The sequence below is a fragment of the Myotis lucifugus genome, unplaced genomic scaffold (genome assembly GCF_000147115.1).
Source record: "Myotis lucifugus unplaced genomic scaffold, Myoluc2.0 scaffold_586, whole genome shotgun sequence".
Lineage (NCBI taxonomy): Eukaryota > Metazoa > Chordata > Mammalia > Chiroptera > Vespertilionidae > Myotis > Myotis lucifugus.
In genome coordinates this window covers 110,006-136,703 of record NW_005871634.1, presented here as the reverse complement: position 1 = coordinate 136,703, position 26,698 = coordinate 110,006, and the positions used below count along the sequence as shown (strand labels likewise).

General features: G+C 42.2%; 1 protein-coding gene across 1 annotated transcript in view; it reads right to left on the bottom strand.

Annotated features, from left to right (window-relative positions):
* Positions 1–26,698, bottom strand: part of EFCAB2 (EF-hand calcium binding domain 2) — a 123,070-nt gene that overhangs the window by 16,001 nt on the left and 80,371 nt on the right. The window contains exons 2-3 of the mRNA XM_023745854.1: positions 18,850–18,934; positions 311–383 (exon numbers count right to left, since the gene is read on the bottom strand). Coding sequence (XP_023601622.1) covers positions 311–383; positions 18,850–18,934 — 158 coding nt within the window. The remainder of the gene's footprint in view (positions 1–310; positions 384–18,849; positions 18,935–26,698) is intronic.

The window sequence follows — 26,698 nt, the reverse complement described above, 5'->3', positions numbered from 1 at the left end:
TCCTGTCATCTGTCAATACCCTTTCTGTATATAGTCAGTCCCTGTGGCTACCAGCCTTTTTTCAACTAATTTTAGAGAAGATACCACCTCATGTGGGCTCTCATTGCGTTACTTAGTTACAGCCATTTTCTCAAGTCCTGATATTAATTCTTTCAGACCCTGCTGCTTGGATAATTCCCATAGCTACCCTCATGTTTTCATTGAGCACATTGAGCAGCTCAGGGCATTTTTACTTCCGGGTAAAAAAGGTTTTCAGTTATAAGGAGCCAGAGTCGCAGCGTCTGCTGACTGCCCTTGCTCGGCCACTTACCTCTGCAATCAGATCATGCAGCTCCCCTTCGTTCGGGCAGCATCCCAGGGACCTGATGATGGTGCCGATCTCTCTGGGGGGAAAGTGGTCAAGAGTCTTAGAACATCCACTCTGAACCTCCTCTTACGGACGAGGACACAGCTAAGTAACTTGCTCAGAGTCCCCTACAGCCAACATATTCAAGCAGCAACCTCCACGGGACGAGGGGAATCTGGGAGCTGGGGAGAGTCTGAGAGGAGGGACAAGTAGAATGGGATGAGAACAGAAACAAAGTCCTTGGCAGGTGAGAAAAGCAGGTTAATTAGCTTTCTGGCTTAGGAGCAGACATCTCCCCTAGACTTCTAGAAAGAACAGTCTTCACATCTCACTCATATCCCTTATACCATGATCATGATCTGTCTGGAGGTGAGAAAAAACACCTCCAGGCTGTCGGGTTAGTATTAATAGAATACAGTGATAGCAAGTTTTTATAAGTCTTCCAGGCTCTGTTTTAAAGTGCTTTAACTATTCATATCCACTTAATCCTCACATTAGCTCTGTGTGGTAGGTACTATTATTTTACAGATGAGGAAAAGTTAGGTAATTACCCCAAGATGTTTGTAAAAAGAGGAAAGGATTCAAACACAGGCAAGTGGAATCCGTATTTTTAACCACTGCACACTGCTGACTTGCATAAATCTCAGCTGAGAATTTAATTAGACTTAAAGGAGAACTTCTTGACTGTAACAGGTGCTTCTAAAGAGAGATCTGGAAATTCCACCCGATGGGAGCCTGGAAGAGAGATCCAGGGTCACAAAGTGATGGTCCAGGGACAGACCTGCCCTCAGAGAAGGTTTTATTTGCATAGTGTTGGTGTGTTTATATAGTGCATACATACATGTCATGAGAACTGTCGTATACCTTCTCATTCACACACTTATGTTACAGACCTGGTCCTTGTTTATCACCCTTAGAAAATATCAATTTTGTTCTGTCAGAGAATTTATCTGCAAGAAGCAGAGGAATGAGCAAATGACTCTTAAAGTCCTCCCCAATGCTCTGATTCTAAGATTATCTTTAAAAATACACACAAAATCTGTAGCTTATGTAAGAAAATGCTCTTGTTCTCAGAAAATATACACTGGCCCAGCTGATATGTTTCAGTCGTTGAAGCATCAACCTATGAACCCAGAGGTCATTGGTTCAATTCCCCGTCAGGGCACATGCCCAGGTTGCAGGCTCAATCCCCGGTAGGGGGCATGCTGGAGGAAATCAATGATGTTTCTATCTCTCTATCCCTCCCCCTTCCTCTCCCTCTAAAAGCAATAAAAACATTTTTTAAAAGAAAATATATACTGGAGTATTTCTGGAAAAAGGTCACAATGCCTGCAACTTAAATAGTCCACAAAATTAAAATAATCATTAAATAATAAAATGCATAAATGTGTACATACAGGGTGTTCCAAAAAATGTGCACACACTTTAACAGCTGATAGCTCAATTTTGAAAATAAAATGTATTTTTAAAAACACTGCCTTTATAATTATTCAACATGTGTGTAGACATTTTTTAGGACACCCTGTATATGGAGAGAGACAGAGTGAGTCCATGAAAGCAAGAGCTCATTTGGCAAAATGTTGAGAACTGGGGAATCTAGGTGAAAGTGCAGAGCAGTTCGGTGCACCATTCCTTCTATTTGTCTAGCAGTTTGAAATTTTTTTATGAAAAAGTGTTTATTTTAAAAATACACATAAGCACATTTCAGTCTCAGCAATCAAAACCAAAGTAATAAGGAATAATAACAGAAATCCTGCCTTTTATAAACTACTTATAAAACAACTGGCTTTTTTGTGTTATGCTATTTTTATCACTTTGGCTTGAAATGTTGATTATCAAGGATGTCTTAACCTTCAGTTTCACAGTGAAATACATGAGTTACAACCTGTTTACACAGCACTGTAGAACTGAAATTGAAAACATGGCAACACTGAGTAGATCTAAAATATCGTGCAGTATGAGCTGGGATGAGGCTGCTATGGGTCTACTGTTCCTTGCAGCAAATTCTTTCTTAAGAAGTATGTGGAGAGATGGCGGAACAATGAGGAAGGCAGCGCTGTGAACTGCTCCTGCTGCCACAGGATGAGAGCCGGGCTGCATGGTTGACGTGTACTGAGCACTGGGCTCAGGCTCTCAAAAGATGAGCAGTTCCCAGCAAAACCATCAGAGTGACCTTTGGCCCAAGAAGGCCGGCTGATGGCACTGCCCAGTAAAGGCCAGGTAGAGGGTGACTAAGAACATAAACCTAGGGCAGAGGTAGAGGAAGGGCGGCGATGTTTAAATACTAACAGGCCATTCTTCTCAAATGTGTTCCTTCCTCAAAAGGCAATGGAATGAGGTGCATTTCTTCAGGAGGCCTCCCTAGGTCCTGCACAGAGTCCCTGGGAGGACAGGAAAGGGAAGTTAAAGCAGGAACACAGATGACTCAGAGCTCTCCTGCTCTCTGTCCTGAAACACGCCCAGAGGACAGAATAGAGTGATCCTGTGAGCTCCTTTCACTCTGGAATTTTGTGTCAAGACCTGGGAATGCAGCAGAGGGGTCGGTGGGCCCTGAAGAACTCCAGATGGCCTCTGGAAGGAGCTGGGAACCTGCCATTCTGGGAGAACCATACAGCCAACTTAGGCGAGTAAGGCTCCCAAAGGTCAGCTAAGGAAAAAGAAGCAGGGCAAGAAAAAACAGAGGCCAGAAAAAGACCAGGCCATTAATTCTAGGTATGAACTACAAACTAACTCCAAAAGCCTTTATGGTTAAATATTAAGAATTTGTTTCTGTACTTGGAGTATACAGACAGTACTAAACATGGAGACAAAGTCACTTCACAACAAATGAGTCACAATAAGGTTGCCCAAGAGTGACATCACCATTTGATTTATGTAGAGCATTTGGGCCATTTAAAATGTTTGAGGGGGGTGGGAGGGGCAGGTTGATTCTTGGCAAGCCAGCCTTCAGTGGGTGTGATATCACGTTTCTGACACAAGGTGGAGCCAGTGCCATTGAGCTAGGTTGGGAGACTTCAGTTTAAGGGCAATCTAAGGTCAAAACATCAGAAAGTGAAGACCTGATTCAAGACAACTGATGCAATGCTAAGGGAGAAAAGAACAGGCAAAATATTTTACCCTCTATGGAATAACTGACATTGGGCTAAGTATAAGAGACTATTAAAAGCAATTCAAAAATTCCTAAGAAGGAACAAAAGATGTGAAATTATTCTTATTCACTTAATAAATATTTATTGCACACCACTATGTGCCTAGAACCACTTTATAGTAGAGCAGACAACACAGAGAAAGCCTTGCCCTCAAGGAAGGCATTTTTCACAAATTAATCCTATTTTGACAAAGCCATGGAATGAAGTTGAAATAATGGCTAAATCTCCTTATTTGCAGAACTGCTAAAAAAAAAAAAAAAAAAAAAAAAGCCTCTTTTTCCAAATATCCCTCTAATGAAGTGACAGTCATTTTTCTGCTACTGAAATATGCTTTCAGAAAACCCTCTGGTTATAACTTGTCACATGATTATTTCTTACCCTGTCCTATGTGCTAGAGTTTGTAGCCCCCAAATGAAGAACCCTGACCTCCTATGGCTCAGGCACTGCCTTAGGCACTGAGGTTACTGTCAAGCATTAGACAAGGTCCCTGCTCTAACCATGGAATGCACAATCCAGTGGGAGAAAGCACATACACTCAAGTAAGTACATACATGAGCTAACTTAATGAGAAAGCACCACCACCATCATCATGATCATAACTATTAGTTTGCTAGGGCTGCCATAATAAAACACCAGACTGGGCAGCTTAAACAACAGAATGTATTTCCTCCCAGTCTGGAGGCTGAACTCCAGGATCATGGTGTTGGCGGGTTGGCTTTTCTGAGACCTCTCTCCTTGGCTTGCAGACGGCCATCTTCTCATAGTGTCCTCACTTGGTCTTTCCTCCCTGCCCCCCTCGTGTCTCTGCCAAATTCCCTCTTTTTAAATATATATATATTTTAAATAGGTTTCAGAGAGGAAGGGAGAGGGAGAGAGAGATAGAAACATCAATGATGAGAGAGAATCATTGACCGGCTGCCTCCTACACACCCCACACTGGGGATCGAGCCTGCAACCTGGGTGTGTGCCCTGACCTGGAATTGAACCATGAACTCCTGGTTCATAGGCCAACTCAACCACTGAGCCACGCCGGCTGGGCCAAATTTCCTCTTTTTATAAGGACAGCAGTCAGATTCGATTAGAGCTCATTTTGACTTAAGCACATCTTTAAAGACCTTATCTCCAAATAAGGTTATATTCTGAGGTACTGGGCATTAGAGACATGACTTTCAGGGGTCAAAACTCAGCCCATAACAATAATAATAGTTATTATACTCCTGCCACCACCACTCTCTTTGGACCACCATTCTCTCTTGCCAGGACCAGCGCAATAGCCTCCATATAGTCAATCTGTTTCTCTTACCAACCACCTCGATCCATTTCCTCACAGCAACCAGAATAATCATTTCAAAATAAAGATCTCATCATGTAATTCCACTGCGTAAAACCCTCCAACGGCTTCCCACTGCACTGATACCCTAACCTCCTGGGCATGGCCTATTCGGCGACATCATGCTGCCTCTGCCAAGTTCTGCCCGATCGCACACCACTCTCACTACATCACAGGACTCCGTGCTCTGGTTTTCTCTAACACACTAACCCCCTCCCCTTCACGGGACCTTTGTATTGGCTGTCCCAGTCCTTTATATGGCTGACTCCTTCTAACTTAAAGATCTCAACTCAACAATGAGCTCCAGAGACACTTTCCCTGACCACAATGTCTACACTGTCTCATCCCACCTAACACCCCTAGTTCTCTAATACATCACTGTTTTATTTTCTTATAGCACATTTTATTACATCATCCTGGTGTTTTACTTTACAGCACTATTACTACCTGAAATTGCATTTATTTATCTATTTACTTTTATACTGTCTCTTTCCTCTAAAGTGTAAACTCCATGAGGACAGAGGCCTTTCCCTGCTATATTCCAACACCCAGAAGGAGATTACACACTGGGGGGAATCAATACATACTTGTTATATAGTAAATTAATTTGTAGAACTTCATAGTTTGAAAAATGCCTTTCAATTAAAAAATACTTTCATATACATTCACTCATTTCACTCTCATATCAGTCCATATTAGAATCCCCATCCAATATAATAAAAGGCTAATATGCAAACTGTCCCTTGGACCCAGAGTTTAACTGGGAGTTTGACCGGGGGTGGGGCCAGCCAGCCAACCACCTGAGGCCCCTCCACCCCCAGCCGGCCCCACCCCCACTCAGCCCGATGGGGCGGGCCGGACCCCACCCATGCACGAATTAGTGCACCGGGCCTCTCGTCTTAAAATAAGGAAACTAGGACTTGGAGAAGTTACCTGACTCACCCTCTAAGAACGTAACTAGTATGGAGCAAAACAGGAAGTTGTCCCCAGCCTCTGATTCTGGAGATTCTGGCGCTCAGCAGTCTTTGCAATAATATCTTCTTAGAACAAATCATGGTGGTTCGAATGATTTGAGGTGAAAAGTAGTGGCAGAGAAAAAGACTCAGAGCAAACCGGCACCAGTATGCCTTTTGCATATTTCTCATAGATGCTTTGGTTATAGCAAGGGTTTAATAAATGTTTACTAAAATACTCAGCCAGTATGGCTCAGTGGTTGAGCATCAACCTATGAATCAGGATTCCCAGTCAAGGCACATGTCCAGGGTTGCATGCTTGATCCCCAGTTGGGGGCGTGCAGGAGGCAGCCAATCAATGATTCTCTCTCATCATTGATGTTTCTCTCTCTCCCTTCCTCTCTAAAATCAATAAAAATATACTTTTTAAAAATGTTTACTGTTAGGTCTGATCAAATCATTAAATCGATACCCCTGCCCTGGAACTGACCTTTAGACCACGTCACCACCCACACTCCCTTTTGCTCAGACCACATTCCATTGCTCAGACCTTTATCTTTCCCCTCCTGACTTTCCCAGGATCCAGACCCAGAGAGTTCTCCGCCGAAAAAGCCCAACCTAGCCCTAACTGGTTTGGCTCAGTGGATAGAGCGTCGGCCTGTGGACTGAAAGGTCCCAGGTTTGATTCCGGTCAAGGGCATGTACCTTGGTTGTGGGCACATCCCCAGCAGAAGGTGGGCAGGAGGCAGCTGATCGATGTTTCTCTCTCATCGATGTTTCTAACTCTCTATCCCTCTCCCTTCCTCTCTGTAAAAAGTCAATAAAATATATTAAAAAAAGAAAGAAAGAAAAAGCCCACCTAGAGTCCCTGGAAACCTCTGCCTCCCCACACTTGGGTGCTGGCACCATTTGGGGGCTCAGCCATCTGGTCTCCAGATGACCTAATTAATTTAGAATCCCTTACCACTCTTGGCCTCATGCAGTCCTGCTTCGGCAACCCTAACATTTACTAAATCAACTGACTGAAACATTTGTCATTGTTGTGAAAGGTCTAAATAATTCCAAATTCAGCACTGCCAAATGGCTGCTTGCTGCCCAGACAAAAAGCCCACTGTCCTGGAGTTTCCTTCTGTAAACAACTCTGAGACACCATTTGGCAATCACTATGTAATCGTTGTTATAAGTAAATCAACCAATGGATGCTAAAATCAATGGGCAAATTTTGAGGAGAAATAGGATATTTGCATAATCTTGAAGTAACTCCCCCAAGACATTTACTAATTACAGAGGGAAAAAATAATAACTGTATATAGTGGGGAACAGGCAGACACTACCTTAAGCAAGGGAGCAAGATTAACATCATCAGGAATTAAATACTAGTATAGCACCATCAAGTATGCTCTGACATCATGCTCTGAGAAGAATATGAAATTACTTCTATGATATTCTTGCCAAAAATGCATTACCTTAATCTAAGCATGAGAGGATCTGACAAACCTAACATGAGGGACATTCTACAAAATCACTGAGCAAGGATGTTTCAACAATATCAAGGTCATTGAAGAACTGTCTGAGATTGGAGGACTAAAGAGACAAGACAATGAAATGCAACATAGGATTCTGGGTTGGATCCTGGAAGAGAGAAGGGAAATTAGTGGAAAAGCTGGTCAAAGTCCAGTAAGATCTTTAGATATTAGCACAGTGGGATATGACCATTAGGGGGAGCTGAGCGAAGGATACACAGGAACACTGTATTATTTCTTGGATTTCTATAACTCTAAAATTAATTTCAAAATAAAATGTTTTTTAAATAATGAATAAATTAAATTTTACAAAAATGGCATACTAAATTTCTTTTTTCTCTATGGTCAAAGAATGGAGATTTATGGCTAATCATAATTTCAGAGAATTACTACTTTTACATATTAGGGATATCAATGTTTTGCAAATAACATTTATCTCTTGATTTTTCTAAATTTTTTTAGCTTTAAAAACATCTTATGTGGTTGAATGCATTAATCTTTTTTTCTTTTTCAATTATAGTTGACATTCAACATTATATTAGTTTCAGGTGTACAGAATAGTGATTAGACACTTATATAACTTATGAAGTGACCCCCTGTTGAGTATGACACCATACGTAATTATTACAATACTAGAGGCCCAGTGCACAAAAATTTGTGCACTGGGGAGGGGGGGTGTCCCTCAGCCCGACCTGTGCCCTCTCACAGTCTGGGACCCCTCGGGAGATAACCACTTGCTGGCTTAGGCCCGCTCCCCAGGTGGCAGATGGCAGGCCCGATCCCACAGTGCCTGCCCCACCTCCCTGGGTCACAGATGGCAGGCCCGGATCCCACGCTGGGTCGCAGATGGCAGGCCCGGATGGTGGCGTGGTGGGCGGCCGATCACGCTGCTCTGCCCTGCCACCCCGGGTCGCACACGGGAGGCCCGGATGGCAGCGGACGGGTGGCGGATCGCGCTGTCCCGCCCCGCCTGCAGTATGCAAATTTAACGGCCATCTTTGTTGGGTTAATTTGCATACTCTTCTGACTGGCTGATGGGTGTAGCAAAGGTACAGTCAATTAGCATCTTTGTCTTTTATTAGTGTAGATTATTAACTATATATTCCCTATGCTATACTTTAAATCCCTGTGACTATTTTGTAACTGCCAACTTGTACTTCTTAACCTCTTCACCTTTTCACCCAGCCTCCCATCCCTCTTCCCACCTGGCAACCATCAGTTTATTTTCTGCATCTATGAGTTTGCTTCTGTTTTCCCTGTTCATTTATTTTGTCCATTAAATTACACATATAAGTAAAATCATATGGTATTTGCCTTTCTCTGACTGACTTATTTCATTTAGTATAATACCCTCTGGGCTCCTTAGGGCAGCAAACAAGATCCATCACTAAATGACCCCTAACCCACCTTAATTGATTCATTTCCTAAAAACTCCACACAACTAATTATATACACTCTGGTAATATTCTTGACACTATATGTAAATAGAAGACAATGCTATACACATGTCAGAACCCAAAAGTAAAGCCATTTTGTCTTTATTAAGTTTATATCTGAGAGAGACAAGAAATACACATTTTTTAGTTAAAAACATCAATATTCTTAGAGTTAGGTGAGCGAAGGAAAGATGGCCTAAAATAAGCTCTCAGTGGTAGGTTGGAAATTGTTTTGTAAATGCATCAGTAGTTTTCAGAAAAAAGTAGAGACTTGAGTGGCACTTCTCAGTAATCAAAAAAAAAAATGAAATAGAAGGTGGCTATGGGTTAGTAGCTGCCATGCCTTTAAATTAAAGCCTATTTGAATTACAGCACTTATAGCTGGCTTCTGGCCTGGTTTCACTGCTGCATTCCACATGGGCACCTCTGAACACTTGTTTCTGAGTCCTTCCAAGACAGAAATAACGAATTCCCATGCTCCTTGGGACCCTGCTAATGGAGCCAAATCCTGCCCTTCCTGCCCTTCCGTGCCACTCCAACAGCACCATCCCATCCTGTCTTGCTCACCTCCCCGGGGGAGAACAGACGTGGCTATCTTGCCTTACTATCTCTGCAGATGGAATGGATGAGGTGCTGTCACTCCCTGTATCTAGAATACACAGAACACTGAAGCCACTGCTACAACTGACTGTGAAAACGGAGTTACCTGCTCTGTGTACAAGGTGGAACCACTCGTTACTATCCCCTACTGCCCTTTCTCACTCCCCACCAAGTAAATTGGGAGCAATTTCAAACAACTCCTGGACTGTGTTATGTGACTACAAATGTATCTGCTATCCACAGTTTCTGATTTGTGGAGGAAGTTTTATAAAGGGAGATACTCTTCATGTCATGCTTGACAGGAGTAGCAAGACCATGATGGCTCTTCTTCTATACCCCCTCAGCCCCCTCTGAACAGGCCACCCTACCAACCAACTTTTGCCTAGGACATAACCCACCAAGATGTGTAGGGGCCCCTAACCTTCCTGGGTTCTGGTGGAGAAAATTCAATACTGCCTCTCTGTGAGGATAATGGTCAGTGCTCTAACAAACTCCTCGTAAGAAATATCCAAACCTGTAAGAAGTTTTTTGAGTTTGAGTCAAACTGATGACAATTGCCAGGAAGCAAAACCTCAATGGATTGAGAAAATGCTCTGGAAAATGGCAGTTTTACCACTTATTTTATACATCAGAATCAAAAGGGGAACCCCTAAGGGGGGGACATAAATCCATAGGTGATAGATTAGGGAGGCAGGAGAAAACAAAGGGTGGAGGGGAATGATCTGGGATTGGATAAAAAGTAAAGAAATAAACACATACTTCTATTACATAGGCAGGTATAGGATAGTTAACAATCCTATATAATAAAACCCTAATATGCAAATCGACTGAATGGTGGAAAGACCAGTCACTGTGACGCACACTGACCACCAGGGGGCAGACGCTCAACGCAGGAGCTGCCACTTGGTGGTCAGTGCACTCCCACAGGGGGAGTGCTGCTCAGCCAGAAGCCAGACTCACAGGTGGCGAGCGCAGTGGCAGTGGTGGGAGCCTCTCCAGCCTCCGCTGCAGGCAGGCGGTAAGGAGCAAGGGGTCCCGAACTGCGAGAGGGCACAGGCTGGGCTGAGGGACCCCTTCCCTGAGTGCACAAATTTTGTGCACTGGGCCTCTAGTTAACATATAATAACAATGAGGGGGGGGGGCATGTTTTCTGCTCTGGAGCAGTGATTATGTCCTGAGGGGTTTGGAAAAAGAAATTACCCTGATATTAGTATGTTATTTTAGATGCAAAAAGACAATACACAGGCTCTGTTAAGTAAAGACTGACCTTTGCCAAAGAAGATACCAGCCTAGGACATGACCACCCACTTTTAGTTAATAAGTGTTCATTTCAGACCATCCTATGTGGTCACTGTCCGTCTCTGAGTTTTTAAGGCCATGATGCAGGCTTCCCTGAGCTTGTCAGGTTCAGTGTGTGGCCCCTTTTTCATTCACACTACAGTCATGGAGGTGGCATATCGGGAATAATTACTCCTTGTGTCATACTTCCAAATATACCCTTTAATACACTTGCATTACCTGAAGAAACTTAAAGATTATTTGGCCTCAAAGAACACGACCAACAGAAAAAGAAGAGGGAGCCAGATTTCCAAATATGCCTGTGGTCCTCTGAGCACACGGCAATGTTTTGGTTTGTATCCCCTCTACCTTTCAAAGCTAAGGCAGACACTGCCACGAACTGTTCTCTGTTATGCATTTGCATTAAGTCTCCCACACTTAATAGGGCTGACATTTTTCAAGTGAATCCAATATTTTATTTCTACATTAAGGAGAACAGTTGGAGGAGTATGAACCTGGAAGCCACAGAGGGTACACACCCAGAGGCCACAGGAATTATATGCCCAGAAGCCCCAGGAAGTACACTCCCTGAGACCACCAATCTCAGCCTCTGCCTCTGAATTCTTTCTTCCATAACTTGTTTCTTTTTCCTTCCTTCCCTTTCTCTCTTTTTTATTAAATCCCTACCCTTCTATCCACTTATCCTAGTACACATAGATAAAAAGAGGTCTAGAATGATAGCTTTCTAACATTAACAATTGTTATTTCAGGAGATAGAATTGAAGATGGTTTTTTACAAATTTAAGTGATTCTTTTGCCCCCTCGGTTGGTTGAGCATCATCCCGTGCACCAAAAAGTTGCCAGTTCAATTCCTGGTCAGGGCACATACCCAGGTTGCAAGTTCAATCCCTGGTCTGGGAGTGTGCAGGGAGTCAACCGATCAATGTTTCTCTCTCACACTGTTTCTCTCTCTCCCCCTCTCTCTTCCTCTCTCTAAAATCAATAAAAATATTTTTAAAAAAACTTTAAGTGATTCTTTTAATTACAGTTCATCAAAAAGCTAATATTAGCAAACCAATTTTTTACAAAGCATCTGGAAAGTGAGACAGTGAAAAGACAAGATGTAAACCACTCTTCAAAAAATATTTCTATGTGTAATTGTGAAATATTTCAGGAAAAGTATAGAAAAATGTAACTGATATATCCAATACCAAGATTTAACAGATATTAACAGTTTGCCAAATTTTGCTTCAGCTTCTTTTTCCTTAACAATAAAACTGCAGAAACAGCTGAAGTCCCACTCTCTGTCCCTTCTCCCCATCTGCAGATACAACCACAATTCTGAAGAGAATGTTGACCACAACCATGAATGTCTTTGGATTCATAAACATTAGATACTATTATTTTGTGTGTTTAAAATTCACATATGTTTTCTTCCTTTTGTAATTTTTTAACACAACATTTTTTGAAATTTATCCAAGTTACACACATCGCCATAGTTTGTCATTCCTATCATTCAAATGTGTGAACTATCATTGCATGAATAAACCCCCAGTTGTGGGGAGCCAATATAGGGTTCAGCCTCAGACTGACCTATTGGCAAAGTCACAAACAAGTCCCAGCTTAGAGGGCACAGTCCTCTTAGCATAATTAGGCTTGACCTTATAAAGCTCCCCAGATCTTATCTGGGAAGCTAATGGGCTGAGGGAAGTGCAGGAAGTGGCCAAAACAAGTGAAACTCACAAGAACTGTGTAACTATGGTAACCCCTTGTTTACCTGACTATAAAATAAAGGCTCAGTTTGCCTCGGGATCTCTCTCTGTGGCCTCAGCCAGGCACAGGAAGATCCACGGAGACTAAGGAGAGCTAGAGAGCTATGAACGCTGTCTCCGTGTAAATCATTCTTCGCCGAATCCATCCACACCTTTGGGAACCCCTGGCCCGCTGGGCCTGGACCCCGGCACCCCAACATTTCCAAATTATCTCTTGTCTCTTCTCTTTCATTTGTGTGCGGCTCCTCTTCCAGATCCTGCACCCTGAACCACGCGGGACGTGGAGGGAAACATTTACAACACCCAGTTTTATTTTATTTATTTATCTACTAGAGGCCCGGTGCACAAAATTTGTGCACGGGGAGGGTGTGTGTCGCTTAGCCCAACCTGCACCCTCTCCAATCTGGGACCCCTCGAGGGATGTCAATGGCCCACCGGGATCGGGCCTAAATGGGCAGTTGGTCATCCCTCTCACAATCCAGGACTGCTGGCTCCCAAATGCTCGCCTGCCTGCCTGCCTGCCTAATTGCCCCTAACCGCTTCTGCCTGCCAGCCTGATCACACCCTAACCACTCTCCTGCCAGCCTAATCGATGCCTAACTGCTCCCCTGCTGGCCCAATTGACCCCAACTGCCCTCCCCTGCTGACCATCTTGTAGCGGTCATCTTTGACCACATGGGGGCGGCCATCTTGTGTGTTGGAGTGATGGTCAATTTGCATATTACCTCTTTATTATATAGGATTTATTTATTTATTTGTTGTTTTTTAAATATATTTTTATTGATTTTAGAGAGAAAGGGGAGATAGAAACATCAATGATGAGAAACACTGATTGGCTGCCTCCTGCATGCCCCCCACTGGGAATCAAGCTCGAAACCCGGGCATGTGCCCTTGACCAAAATCAAACCTGGAACTCTTCAGTCCACAGGCTGGACACTCTATCCACTGAGCCAAACTGGCCAGGGCTATTTATTTATTGTTAATCTTCACCCAAGATTATTTTTTCCTTTGACTTTTTTATTTTTTATATATATTTTTATTTATTCAGAGAGGAAGGGAGAGGGAGAGAGAAACATCAATGATGAGTAAGAATCATTGATCGGCTGCTCCTACAAGCCCCACACTGGGGATGGAGCCTGCAACCCAGGCATGTGCCCTTGACTGAAACCGAACCTGGGACCATTCAGTCCACAGGCCAACGCTCTATCCACTAGGGCTAAGATCTTTAATATATAAAGAGATTGAAAAAATGGAAAAAAAATGGGGAAAGGTCATGAACTGCCAGTTCAAACAAAAGGAAATACAAATCATATTTAGATATATGAAAAGATGTCCACAATTACAGAAATGAAAATTAACACCAAGCTTCTATTTCTCACGTATCAGATTGGTAAAAAAAAAAAAAAAAATTGAAGTGTGACATTTTAACTTTATTTAAGCAGGAGTGGGGAAACGGGCACGCTCAAATAATTAAATGAGAGAATATATTGTCAAGATAACAATACCTACCAAAAATCTTCATACAGTTTGACATATTTCCAAGAATTTATTCTAGAGAAAAATTCTCACTTTTGCAAAATAACATGCATTCTGTGACATTCTCTGCAACATAGACTATTATAGTAAAAGTCTTGAAACAACCTAAACAGCCACTGATGGAAGATTAATTCAATATATTAAGGTTCATTCATACAAATAAATGAGGAAGCTCTTTATCTATATAATAAAAGCATAATACGCTAATTAGACCAGACATCCTTCTGGAAGTCCTTCCTTCCAGACAAAGCTGCAGCAGGCAGGGGCCGTGGCAGACGTGGCAGAGGCCCCCAGCCACAGCGGCAGCGGGTGGGGGCTGGGGCCAAGGCCCTTGCACAAATTTCATGCATCAGGCCTCTAGTGTATTAATAAAGAATAATCACAGCCCTGGCCAGTGTGGCTCAGTTGGTTGGGCACCGTCTTGTGTACCAAAGGGTTGCCAGCTCAATCCCCAATAGGGGGTGGGGTGTGTGGGAGGCAGCCAATCGATGTTTTGTTCTCACTTCCATATTTCTCTCTCTCCCCCTCTCCTTTCCTCTCTCTCTAAAAAATCAATAAAAAAAATTTTTTAAAGAATAATCACAGATATATTGACCAGTGAAAAATGCAAAAGGTTTACATAGTCTCTCACTTATATTAAAAATATACATATATCATATAACTCAACATAAAAAAAACAAACAGCAATCCAATTAAAAATGGGCAAAGGACTTGAACAGACATTTCTGCAGCAAAGATGTAAAAATGGCCAATAAGTACATGAAAATATGCTGAACATCAAGAGTCATTAGGGAAATAAAAATCAAAATCACAAGATTAACACTTCATACCCATTAGACTGGTTATTTGAAAAAAAACAAAATTTAGAAACTAACAAATTATGGAGGGGGTGTGGAGAAACTGGGGAAAAAAGCATCTTGTGTTGTGCTGGTGGGAATGTAAAATGGTGTAGCTCCTGGGAAACAATACAGTGTGGTGTTAAAACATTAAACAGAACTATCATGACCCAGATATTCCACCTCTGGGCTTATACCCAAAAGAACTGAAAGCGGGGATTTCAACAGATATTTGTACACTGATGTTCATAGCACATTATTCAAATAGCCAAAAGTTAAGAATAATTTCAGTGTCCATGAACAGATGGATAAACAATATATGTGTATGGTACATACACACAGTGGAATATTATACAGCCTTATAAGTAAGGAAATTCTGATACATGCTACTATGTGGATGAACCTTGAGAACATTATGCTAAGTGAAATAAGCCAAACACAAAAGAACAAATATTGTATGATTCCACTTATACGAGGAACCTAGAATAGTCAAACTCATTGAAATAGGAAGTACAATGGTGGTTTCCAGGAATTAGGGAGAAGGGAAATGGAGAGTTATTGTTTAAAGCAGTGGTGGCAAACCGGTGGTCCGCGGACCACTTGTGGTCCGTGAGGTCTGAAAGGTTGGCAACTGCTGGTTTAAGGAAACCTTTGTAGTAGCAGTCATCAAATAGTGGTTCCCCAAACACTGGTGGTCCATGAGGTCTGAAAGGTTTTCGACCGCTGGTTTAAAGGGTACAGAGTTTCAGTTTAGAAAGATGAAAAACTCTGGAGATATATGGCAGTAATGTGAATGTCCTTAATGCCAGAGAACTGTATCCTTAAAATGGTTAAAATGTTAAATTTATAGAAAGATAAATACCATATGATTTCATTTATATATGGAATCTAAAAAACAAACTAAAGCAAACACAAAAGAAACAAACTCATAGATACAGAGTTTGGGGAGGTGGGCAAAAAAGAGGAAGAGATTAAGAAGTACAAATCACCAGTTATAAAAATAGTCACATGGATGAAAAGTACAGCATAGGGAATATAGTCGATAATCCTATATAATAAAAGGGTAATATGCAAATTGACCCTAACAGCAGAACGACCGGGAACAACCGTTCGCTATGATGCACACTGAGCACTAGGGGGAAGACGCTCAATGCAGGAGCTGTCCCCTAGTGGTCAGTGCGCTCCCACAGGGGGAGCTCTGCTCAGCCACAAGCCGAGCTGATGGCTGCGAGCACAGTGACAGAAGCCTCTCCCGCCTCCTCAGCACCACTATGGATGTCTGACTGCAGCTTAGCCCTGCTCGCTGGGCCTAAGCCACAGTCGGACATCCCCCGAGGGCTCACAGGCTGCCAGAGGGATGTCTGACTGCCAGCTTAGGGCCTAAGCCAGAAGGTGGACATCCCCCAAGGGGTTCCAGACTGCGAGAGGGCGCAGGCCAGGCTGAGGGACCCCCCGAGTGCACGAATTTTTGTGCTCCAGGCCTCTAGTATTGTAACAACTAATAATGGTGTCAGATGAGTACTAGACTTATGCAGGCAATAACTTCATAAGTTATATAAATGTCTAATCACCATGTTGTACACCTAAAACTAACAATACAGTTGTCAGCTGTTAACTGAACTTTTTTAATGTTTTAAAGAAATAAACTGCATAACCAGTGTGTATAATTTTCCAAACTGAATCAGACATTAAACTTTTAAATAGGTTTTAAAATGTTAAATTTTATGTTATATATATTTATAATAAAAATACATACATACACACACACATTTGTATGTATTGTTTGTATTTGCATGGACAATCCCTAGAAGAATCAGAGAAACTTATAACAAATCTTGCCTTTAGAAAGGTGAAATGGATAGCCAGGAGTTAGAGGTGAAGAGACTGACCTGTCACTATATATTTTTTCTACCTTTTGAATTTTATCCCACATAAATATACTGTCTATTCAAAACCTTAATTTTCAATCAATATTATTGATTTAAATCTGAACACAGAACAGGAAAATGTATGTAAGTCAAAATATATTATGTCCTATGTTTTGTATGAGGCAAAATAAAACTGCTCCTAAATAATGATTTTGAAAATATACCTCAACTTTCAAAACTATTTAACAAGGAAAATGAACTGTTTCAGAACTTAAAATATCAAAACAGAAATAAGTAAAAAGGTCTTATGAGAATTTTGTATGTACAATATAATATTGTTAACCCAGATTAAATAGAGAAAAACTAAATCTAAATTATTTACCACAAGAATATAAAGTGGAATAAATTAAATAATAATACCTAATATTGTTCTAAGCATTAAATCCCAAGCAAATTTGTCACAAACTAAAAATGTTCTAAGAGTTTTAAAAATGCCCATTGACTGCCCTAGTCCATTTGGCTCAGTGGATAGAGCATCAGCCTGTGGACTGAAGGGCCCTGGGTTCAATTCCAGTGAAAGGCACATGCCTGGGTTGTGGGCTTGATTCCCAGTAGGGGGAGTGCAGGAGGTAGCCAATTAATGATTATCTCTCATCATTGATGTTTCTATCTCTCTCTCCCTTCCTCTCTGAAATCAATAATAATATATTTTAAATAAATAAATAAATAAAATAATAAAAATGCCCATTGACAATAGCAGTTCTCAAATTTTTGGATCTCAGTTCCCCTTTACACTTTTAAAAATTACTGAGATCCTCAAAGAGTTTGTTAATATGAGTTATATTTATCTATAAGTACCGCATTAGAGATCAAACATCAAATTTTAAAAATATTATTACTTTATTTAGAAAGAACCATTTAAAAACCCATTCTGTGTTTACATTAATAACATAATTTTCATGAAAATAAACTACGTTTTCCAAACCAAAAAATAACTTTAATTAGGAGAATGGCTGTTTTACATGTTTGCAAGTCTCTTTCATGTCTGGCTTAATAGAAGACACCTGAATTCTACTATCTGGTTCTGCATTCAATATGTTGCAATATCACATAACATGTAGCTTTTAAAAAACTCCATACACACTTGTGAAAAAAAAAATGAGATTGAAAGTAGCAAATACTGTCTTTGATTTATTATGAAAATAGTTTAGACTTCACAGACCCCTGAAAGGTTCCTTGGGACACACAGGGGTCTCCTAACCCTGCTGTGTCAAATACTCCTATGAGGGGAATATGGAAACTGAGGCCCAGAGGGCATCAGTAAGTCACTCACAGTCACAAAGCCAGGCCTGGAACTCAGGAAGTCCGATTCCAGACCTCAGAATTGCCCCTGGGAGCTGGTGGGAAGCAGCAAGGCATCTCATGTTGCACACAGTGATGGAAAACCCACTGGCTGTGGCAGACACAATACCTGGGCTCCCCTCTACCCACTGTGGCTGATGGTGGTGCCCACAGCCAATAAGGAGGGAATATGCTAATTGACTGCCCCGTCCTCAAAGATGGCCCAGGTGGGCCCAGCTGCTCCGTGTGCTTGCCTCCGGAGACCCCCAGTCCCCTCAGCCTCCCAGCCAGCCAGGGCCAGCCCGAGACGCAGGCAAGCCTTGAATGGCAGCTGCCCAGCTGCCCAGGGCTGCCCAAGGCTCAGGCAACCAGGGCAGGCCAAGGCTTGCGCTGCCAACTGTGGCAGCAGCAGAGGTGTGATGGGGCTTCGCCTTCCCCTGATCGCCGGGTCGCCTCCCACCCCTGAGGGCTCCCAGACTGTGAGAGGAGGCAGGCCAGGCTGAGGGACCCCCCTTCAGGGCATGAATTTTCATGCACTGGGCCTCTAGTTTTAAAATAAATCTATTCATTCACTCAACAAATATTTACTGAATGCCAACTTTGTGTCTAGCACTACTGCTACAGTAGAGTTTCTCTAACTCACAGAATTAGTTTGGAACAGGCAATGTAGATATATTCTTTTCACCAGACTATAAAGAATAAGAAATAGTATGGATCTGAAGCAGTAGTTAGCAAAAAGACCTTTTACAGGGCACCACAACATAAATACTTAAAATAGCATGATAAATCCAAGGAATGTTTAAAAAAGAAAAAAGAGCCCTCTTCTATTTTATGAATTATATCAGTAATTTAGAATAAGAAGAAAAAAAATATTTCCAAACCTCACATCCACTGTATTATTCAGCTCATGGTCAAACACTTCAAACGCCTCTCTGACTTTTCTTTGCAAGTCTGCTACTACTAACTCTGTAAAAGACAAAGTAAATAAAAATTATTTTACTTTAATTTTGAATTCAACAGAAAAATTTCAATAAACTACAAATTCTCAATAAGAAAGAATATGCAGAACTCTTTCCTAATCGTCTTCATGTGTCATTTAGCATGTTTAACTTCCTCGGGCGATCTCAAAGAAGGGAACAAACTTTTTTTAGACCTTTTTAGTACCAAAGGTGCACTAATCTTAAATGCACAGCTTCATGAGTTTTTACATAAGTATTTAGTCATGGAGCCACCACCCAGATGAAGATATAGAACATTTCCCACACACCCTATCCTCTATCTCAAGCGTAGCCTGAGAGGCCAAGGAATCAGTGTCACCGATATTGACTGGGGTGCACTAGTTGCCCACCTGCCTTGCTTTTCCTACACTTGAGGGCTGAAGTTGGGGGATGGGAAGCATACAAAAGCAACAACTGGTTTTGAGACAATTAAAAAGTAATTTATTTAATAACTATTTATGGAGTACCTACTATGTACTAGACACTATTCTAGCAGGTTCGATTCCGGTCAAGGGCATGTACCTGGGTTGCGGGCACATCCCCAGTAGGAGATGTGCAGGAGGCAGCTGATCGATATTTCTCTCTCATCGATGTTTCTAACTCTCTATCTCTCTCCCTTCCTCTCTATAAAAAATCAATAAAAATATATTTTAAAAAAAAAGTAATTTATTTAATAACTATTTATGGAGTACCTACTATGTACTAGACACTATTCTAGGTGCTCAGGTTATAGCAAGGAACAAAAAATCTCTGCCTCCATGAGACTTTTTTAATCCTCACCCGAGGATATTTTTCCATTGATGTTAGAATGGGAGAGAGAAATATCGATGTGAGAGAAACACATCGATTGGTTGCCTTCCATGTGCACCCCAACCAGGGCCCAGGCCGGGAAGTCTGCAACCAAGGTATGTGCCCTTGACCAGAATCGAACCCAGAACCCTTTGGTCCCAGGCTGACGCTCTATCCACTGAGCCAAACTGGCTAGGACTCCCTGGGATTTTTTATTGGGGGAGATACATAAGCTTACACATATTTGGTAAAAGATTAAGTGTAAGACAAATGGTGCTGGAAAAAATAAAGCAGGGAAGGGATGTGAAGAGTCCTAGGGGTGCTGGTGGAGGAAAAGGGTGGTATGATGGCTTGGGGAGGCCTACTTGATGGTAAGTTGACATCAATGCAAACCAAAGGAGGGGAAAGAGCCCTATAAATAACTGCAGGAATAATTTTTAGGCAGAGAGAACAGAAAAGCAGAATGACAAGAAATAAGGTCAGAAAGATGAGTTTTGGGGTGGAAGACAGATTCTATACAGGGGCTACATTAAGGATTGTGTCTTTTACTTTCAATGAGATGAGAAATCACTGCAGGTTTCTCAGCAGTGATGTGACATGGCCTGGCTTATATTCACTTTGGCTATTGTGTTAAGAATATACTAGAGCCCGGGCTGGTGTGACTCCATTGGTTGAGCACTGTCCCGTGCACTGAAAGATTGCCAGTTCAATTCCCAGTTGGGGGACATGCCTGGCTTGTGGGCTCCATCCCTGGTAGGCGGTATGTGGGAGGCAGTAAATCAATGTTTCTCTCTCTCCCTTTCCCTTCCTCTCTCTCTAAAAATCAATACATATACTGGAAAGGAACAAGGGTGGAGTCAAAGAGGCCAGAGAGGAGGCTATTGCAGTATTCCAGGTGAGAGACTGATGGTGACTTGTACCAGAATGGTAGCAGTGAAGGTGGTGAGAAATGGTAGGGTTTCAGGTATATACTTTAAAGGGTAGAGCCACAAGATTTGCTGATAGGTTTGATGTAAGGTGCAGAGAGAAAGAAAGGGGTTGAGGTGGACACCAAGGTGTTTGAAATAATATTTTAAATGCAATCAAGTCTCAAGATTTGTTTTTCAAATAATAAGTACAATAGGACACCCAAAAGGAAAAGATTTTTAAAAGTATGAGTTTAGATAATTATTTTAATTATAAATACCATCAAATTATAGAAAATGGGGAAAATGTCAATTAACTCATAGTCCCTTTACCCTACATAAGCACCATCATTTTCCTGTATTGTCCTCTAATCTTTCTCCATACACACCTGTTACATATAGCACTTAGTAACCACATTCATTCATTCAACAAAAACTTACTGAATGAACACTATATCAGCTTCTGGTCAGGTGCTATGTCTACATTTACAATCAGAGAGGTAAGCATCTCATTTTTAGAAAAAAAAATCCAAGTTCAGAGAGGTTCGTACACTGGCCCAAGACTGCAGAATTACTAAGTGGCAGAGTGGGACTGAATCCAGATTTTTCTCACTTGAGGGATCCTGCTCTCTCTCATTCCCTATCCCACCTAACTAGTTTAAAAACTTTAATTCCTAATTATTTCACTCAACTGTTATGTTTTTTCCAGGCTGCAACATAATCTCCATAATCTTCCATTTTTAATAGTACCAAAGGAATATCCTACAATTATTGATATTAATTTTTCTTACATGGCAGTGAACAACTTTTGCTGATTTAACAAGTAAAAATAAATGCCATCTCATTGTAATCTACACTGCTTTGATTACAAATGAATCTGAATAATGATCCATAGGTTTATCACCTCTATTTTCTGTTATATATTATCTGTTCATGTTCTCCATAAGTTCCTCCATTTTTTTTCTTAAATTTTTTGCGCTCTTTAAATAATAAAGACTTAACCAGTAGGCTGGAAGGGGTCGATGGAGGAAAAATGGGAGACATATTTAATAATTTTTTTTTTAATCCTCACCTGAGGATACCTTTCCAACTGATCCTTAAGAGTGAGTGGAAGAGAGAGGGAAAGACAGAGAGAAACATCGATGTGAAAGAAACACATCAACTGGTGCCTCCTGCACATGTCCTGACGTGGGCCCGGCCGGGAAGAAGCCTGCAACCGAGGTACGTGCCCTTGACAGGAATCGAAACCGGGATCCTTTGGGCTGAAGGCCGACGCTCTATCCACTGAACCAAACCGGCCAGGACATGTAATACTTTCAATAATAAGATTTTTTTAAAAGACTTAACCTGTGTCATAATAAGTGCAAACGATTTTCCAGGTCAGTTTGGATTCGTTTTTTCTAAAATAAAAAATGGTCTTATATCCTTTCTGATCATCATGATTACTGGAGGAAGAAAAGGATATGGAAGAGTTTAGATTCAGTAAAGATCACTTCAAATCCTACCACAGTTAATTACTCTTGTCTTTTTGTAATCCAATTTTTCAATAAACTAAGTGTCTTTCACTCTCAAAAATATTATATTATCATTTTAGTGACTGGCATTGTATTATAGAGCTTTATCATAATTTATTTAACCAAACACCAAATTGTAGACATTTAGGTTGTTTCTGATTTTTCATTGTTATAATTATTCTTTAACTAGAGGCTGGTGCACAAAAACTCATGCACTTGAGGGAGTCCCTCAGCCAGGCCTGCGCCCTCTCACAATCCGGGACCCTCGGTCCCCTAGGCCTGGCCCGAGATCAGGGCCTATTGGGGCTTTCCTTCCCCAGGCTGCAGGCAGCTGGCCCCACCCTCACCACTGTCACTGCCTGCCATCTGTGCAGCGCTGCCCCCCCCTCCCCTGCCACTGGTGGCCTCCCTCTGCAGGTGACAGGCTGGGGTGCGATGGCTTGGTTGGCCTAGGCCTCCATCTTTCACTTGCCTGCCTACCTGATCACCACTAACTGCTTGCTGGGGGGTGGGGCCAGCCCTGTGAGGGGCCGTCTGCCTACCTGATCGCCCCTAACCACTCACCTGCCTACCTGATCACCCCTAACCACTTGCCTGCCTGCCTGATCGCCCCTAATTGTTTGCTTGGGGACAAAGCCAGCCTGGTGAGGGGCCATCTGTCTACCTGATCTCCCCTAACTGCTGGCCTGCCTATCTGATTGCCCCTAACCACTTGTCTGCCTACCTGATCACCCCTAATCGCTAGTCTGCCTACCTGATCACCCCTAATCGCTAGTCTGCCTACCTGATCACCCCTAATCACTAGTCTGCCTACCTGATCACCCCTAATCACTAGTCTGCCTACCTGATCACCCCTAATCGCTGGCCTGCCTACCTGATCTCCCCTAACCATTCTGCCTGCCTGCCTGATTGCCCCTAACCGCTTGCTTGGGAGCGGGGCCAGCCCACGAGGGGCCATGGTGGCCTGGTCTCTGGTCGTTTCGGTCATGACGCCTCTGGCCTTTTATTATATAGGATGATCCATCTTGCACAATTCACCCTTGTGTATTGTCTTCTTATCTAAATGAAATAGAATAAGTTGAATACATTTGAATTTGTGTGAGGCACTGGAAAGGTCCTTATTACTCATGATAGTACCTAGGGAAGATCTCACTGGTTGGAACACTGCCAGTGCACAAAGCTGATACCTGCTTTTTAAATTTAAGAATATCTTTAAAGTCCATTATCTTTCATTCTTAGGTAGTCACAGCTGTTGAGATTCCTTATCTTATAAAGTTTAGAAACATATCCTTTGAGGAGCTTTTGGGTTGGTGAACAAGTGGAGGTCCTGGAGGAGTATCGCACCCAGAGAGCCCGTGGAAGTTCCACGCCCCTCCCCTCCTACTTGGCCCTGTGCATCTCTCCACTCGGCTGTTCCTGAGTTAGGATCTTAGCAAGAATATCAGAGGATGGTCAGTCCAAGTCTCGATCGGAGTTGTGAATATTTCCACTGCTGCTGATAGAAAACCACCCCAAGGCAGCCTACCGCAAAGCTCTAGTACACTTTCTTATACTGTGCTAATGTCACATTCCTAAGTCAAGTACAAATGATGTTCATTTTATCCAAAAATTCTTTAGAGGGGAATTATTCTAATGTTTCATTTTTGTCTAAATACAGAATAGATGTGCGCCCCCAGTGTATATGCAAGACAATTCAATGGGTTGTGGGAAGAACACATTACAACTTCCATTTATTTTTGAAAAAAAAAAAAAACAGAAGAGAGAGAGAGGGAAGAAAAAGAAACCTATTCTTTAAAAAAACAAGGAGGAAAAAAATCATCCTTTTTCTGAATGTCTGATGAATAGTCAATCATTTTTTCTTCTACAAATAAGAATATATTTACTCTGATCCATCCAAAATTTATTTTATTTTTTAAAACTTCATTTCTTTATTTTAATATGTTTTTATTGACTTTAGAGAGAAAGGAACTGAGAGGAAGAAAGAGATAGAAACATGGATGAGTGAGAGACCTCAACATCGATTAGCTGCCTCCTGCATGGGCCCCCTCGCCCTGGGTTACTAGCAACCTCCTGGTGCATGAGTCAGCTCAACCCTGAGCCGCATCGGCTGAGCCATCTAAAATTTAGTTTTACTTGATTAAAGTGAAAGATGAATTTCTAAGTTTAGCTTAGCACAGTGATTCCTCACTTATCGTCATCAATAAGTTCTGAGGTGTAAAGAAACCAATGCATATACTGGCTTTAAATCAAATGTGTCCCTGTAAAATAAACATTTTCTTTGGAAGCATCTAAATAACTTAAGGGTAGGTTTCCAGACATTTATTTTCTTGCCAAATGATTCCAATATGAAATGTTTGCTTAAAATTTTTGTAGCAAAATAATGTTTTAAAATATTAATAATAGCCAAAAAATTCTCAGCTCTATGATAATTCCCATTCCCAATCTTACCTTTCCAAAGCCAAGTTACTTAACTATTGACCAGAAAACCTGTGTGGTAGAAATATTCTCAAAAGCCTTAGTATAGGAGAGAGAGAGTAAAAATTTCCAAAATACTACTGTATATGGTAAATATATTGCCATTATTTCATGCCTTCCATCATTTGTTAATGTACCTATACTCAAAGGGTAAAAATTGCTATAAAATAGCTTAACAACAGGTCCTTATTTATCCTGCAATTAATCAATAGAGAAAAGCAATCTCATCAGATTTCTTTATGTGCCTTCTATTCTACTTTTCCAATATTGAAAGTGCAAGTTACATATCACAGTGTAGAACATGTCTCCACTTGTTTTTTGTTGAATGTATTTTTGTGACATATGCTCCTAATCATAAATTTAAGATGCAAACAGATATATGGTGCCACATCTAAAGTGTATAGATTAAAGAATTAACTGAATCCTTTACAAACTCATCCAAAATCGAAGAGGAGGAAATACTTCCCAATGCATATTATAAGGTCAATGTTACCCTGATACAAAAAAAAAAAAAAGACATCAGAAGAAAACTATAACCAATATCCCTTATGAATATAGTCACAAAAATCCTCAAGGAAATAGCATATCAACTCCAGCCACATATAAAAGGGATTATACACCATGACCAAATGAGATTAATCCCAGGAATGCATATGAAAATCAATCAATGTAACATACCACATTAATAGAATACAGGGAAAAAAAACCCACATGATCATATCAATTGACAAAAAAAAAGTATTTGACAAAATTCAACATTGTTTTATGATAAAACACTCAAATAACTAGGAATGAAAGGGAACTTCCTCAACAGGGTACTTATGAAAAACCCACAAAGACCCAGCTGGGCCGGCATAAACCAGGAGGTCATGGTTCAATTCCTGTTGAAGGCTCATGACCAGGTTGCAGGCTTGATCCCTAGGAGGAAGCCGATCTATGATTCTCTCTCATCATCGATGTTTCTATCTCTCTCTCCTCTCCTTTCTGAAAAGAATAAAAATATATATTTTTTAAACCATGAAGAACATCATACTTAATGATGTAAGGTATTCTGAATCCCCTAGGAATCAGTACATGTTAAAAGGAAATGGCTATTATATGTTAATCTGCCACACAAGTTAAGGGGAGATATTAAGGGCTTAGGGCTTTTATACTGTACTGGAGGCCCTGTGCACAAAAATTTGTGCACTCTGGGGGGGGAAGGGGGGGCCCCTCAGGCCAGCCTGTGCCCTCTCGTAGTCTGGGACCCCTAGGGAGATAACGACCTGCTGGCTTAGGCCTGCTCCTGGGTGGCAGAGGGCAGGCCCAATTCCTAGGTGCAGCCCCTGGTCGGGCTCAGAGCAGGGCTGATAGGGGAGTTGGGGCACCGCCCCCTGTCATGCACAGAGCAGGGTGGATTGGGAGGTTGCGATGCCACCCTCAGTCACGCTCAGGGTAGGGCTGATTGGGGGGTTGGGGCACCGCCCCCTATTACACTCAAGGCAGGGTCGATGGGGAGGTTGCGGCGCCACCCCCTGTGACGCACAGAGCAGGGCCAATCAGGGGGTTGGGGCACTGCCCCCGCACAGAGCAGGGCCCATCAGGGGGGTTGGGGCTCCGTACCCTGCAGGGCCAATCAGGGGGTTGGGGCGCTGCCCCTGGGGGTTGGGGCGCTGCCCCCTGTCACGCACAGAGCAGGGCCCATCACGGGGGTTGGGGAGCTCCCCCCTGTCATGCACAGAGCAGGGCCCATCAGGGGGTTGGGGAGCTGCCCCCTGTCACGCACAGAGCAGGGCCCATCAGGGGGTTGAGGAGCTCCCCCCTGTCACTCAGAGTAGGGCCGATAGGGGAGTTAGGGCACCGCTCCCTGTCACACACACAGCAGGACGGATCAGGGGGTTGGGGCGCCGCCACTGTCACACTCAGGGCAGTGCCAATGGTGAGGTTATGGCTCTACCCTGTCACACACAGAGCAGGGCCTGTGGGCGGGGGGGGGGGGGGGGTTGGGGCGCCGCACCCTGTCACACACAGAAGCCCAAGGGGATCAGGGGGGTTGGGGGCTGCCCCCTG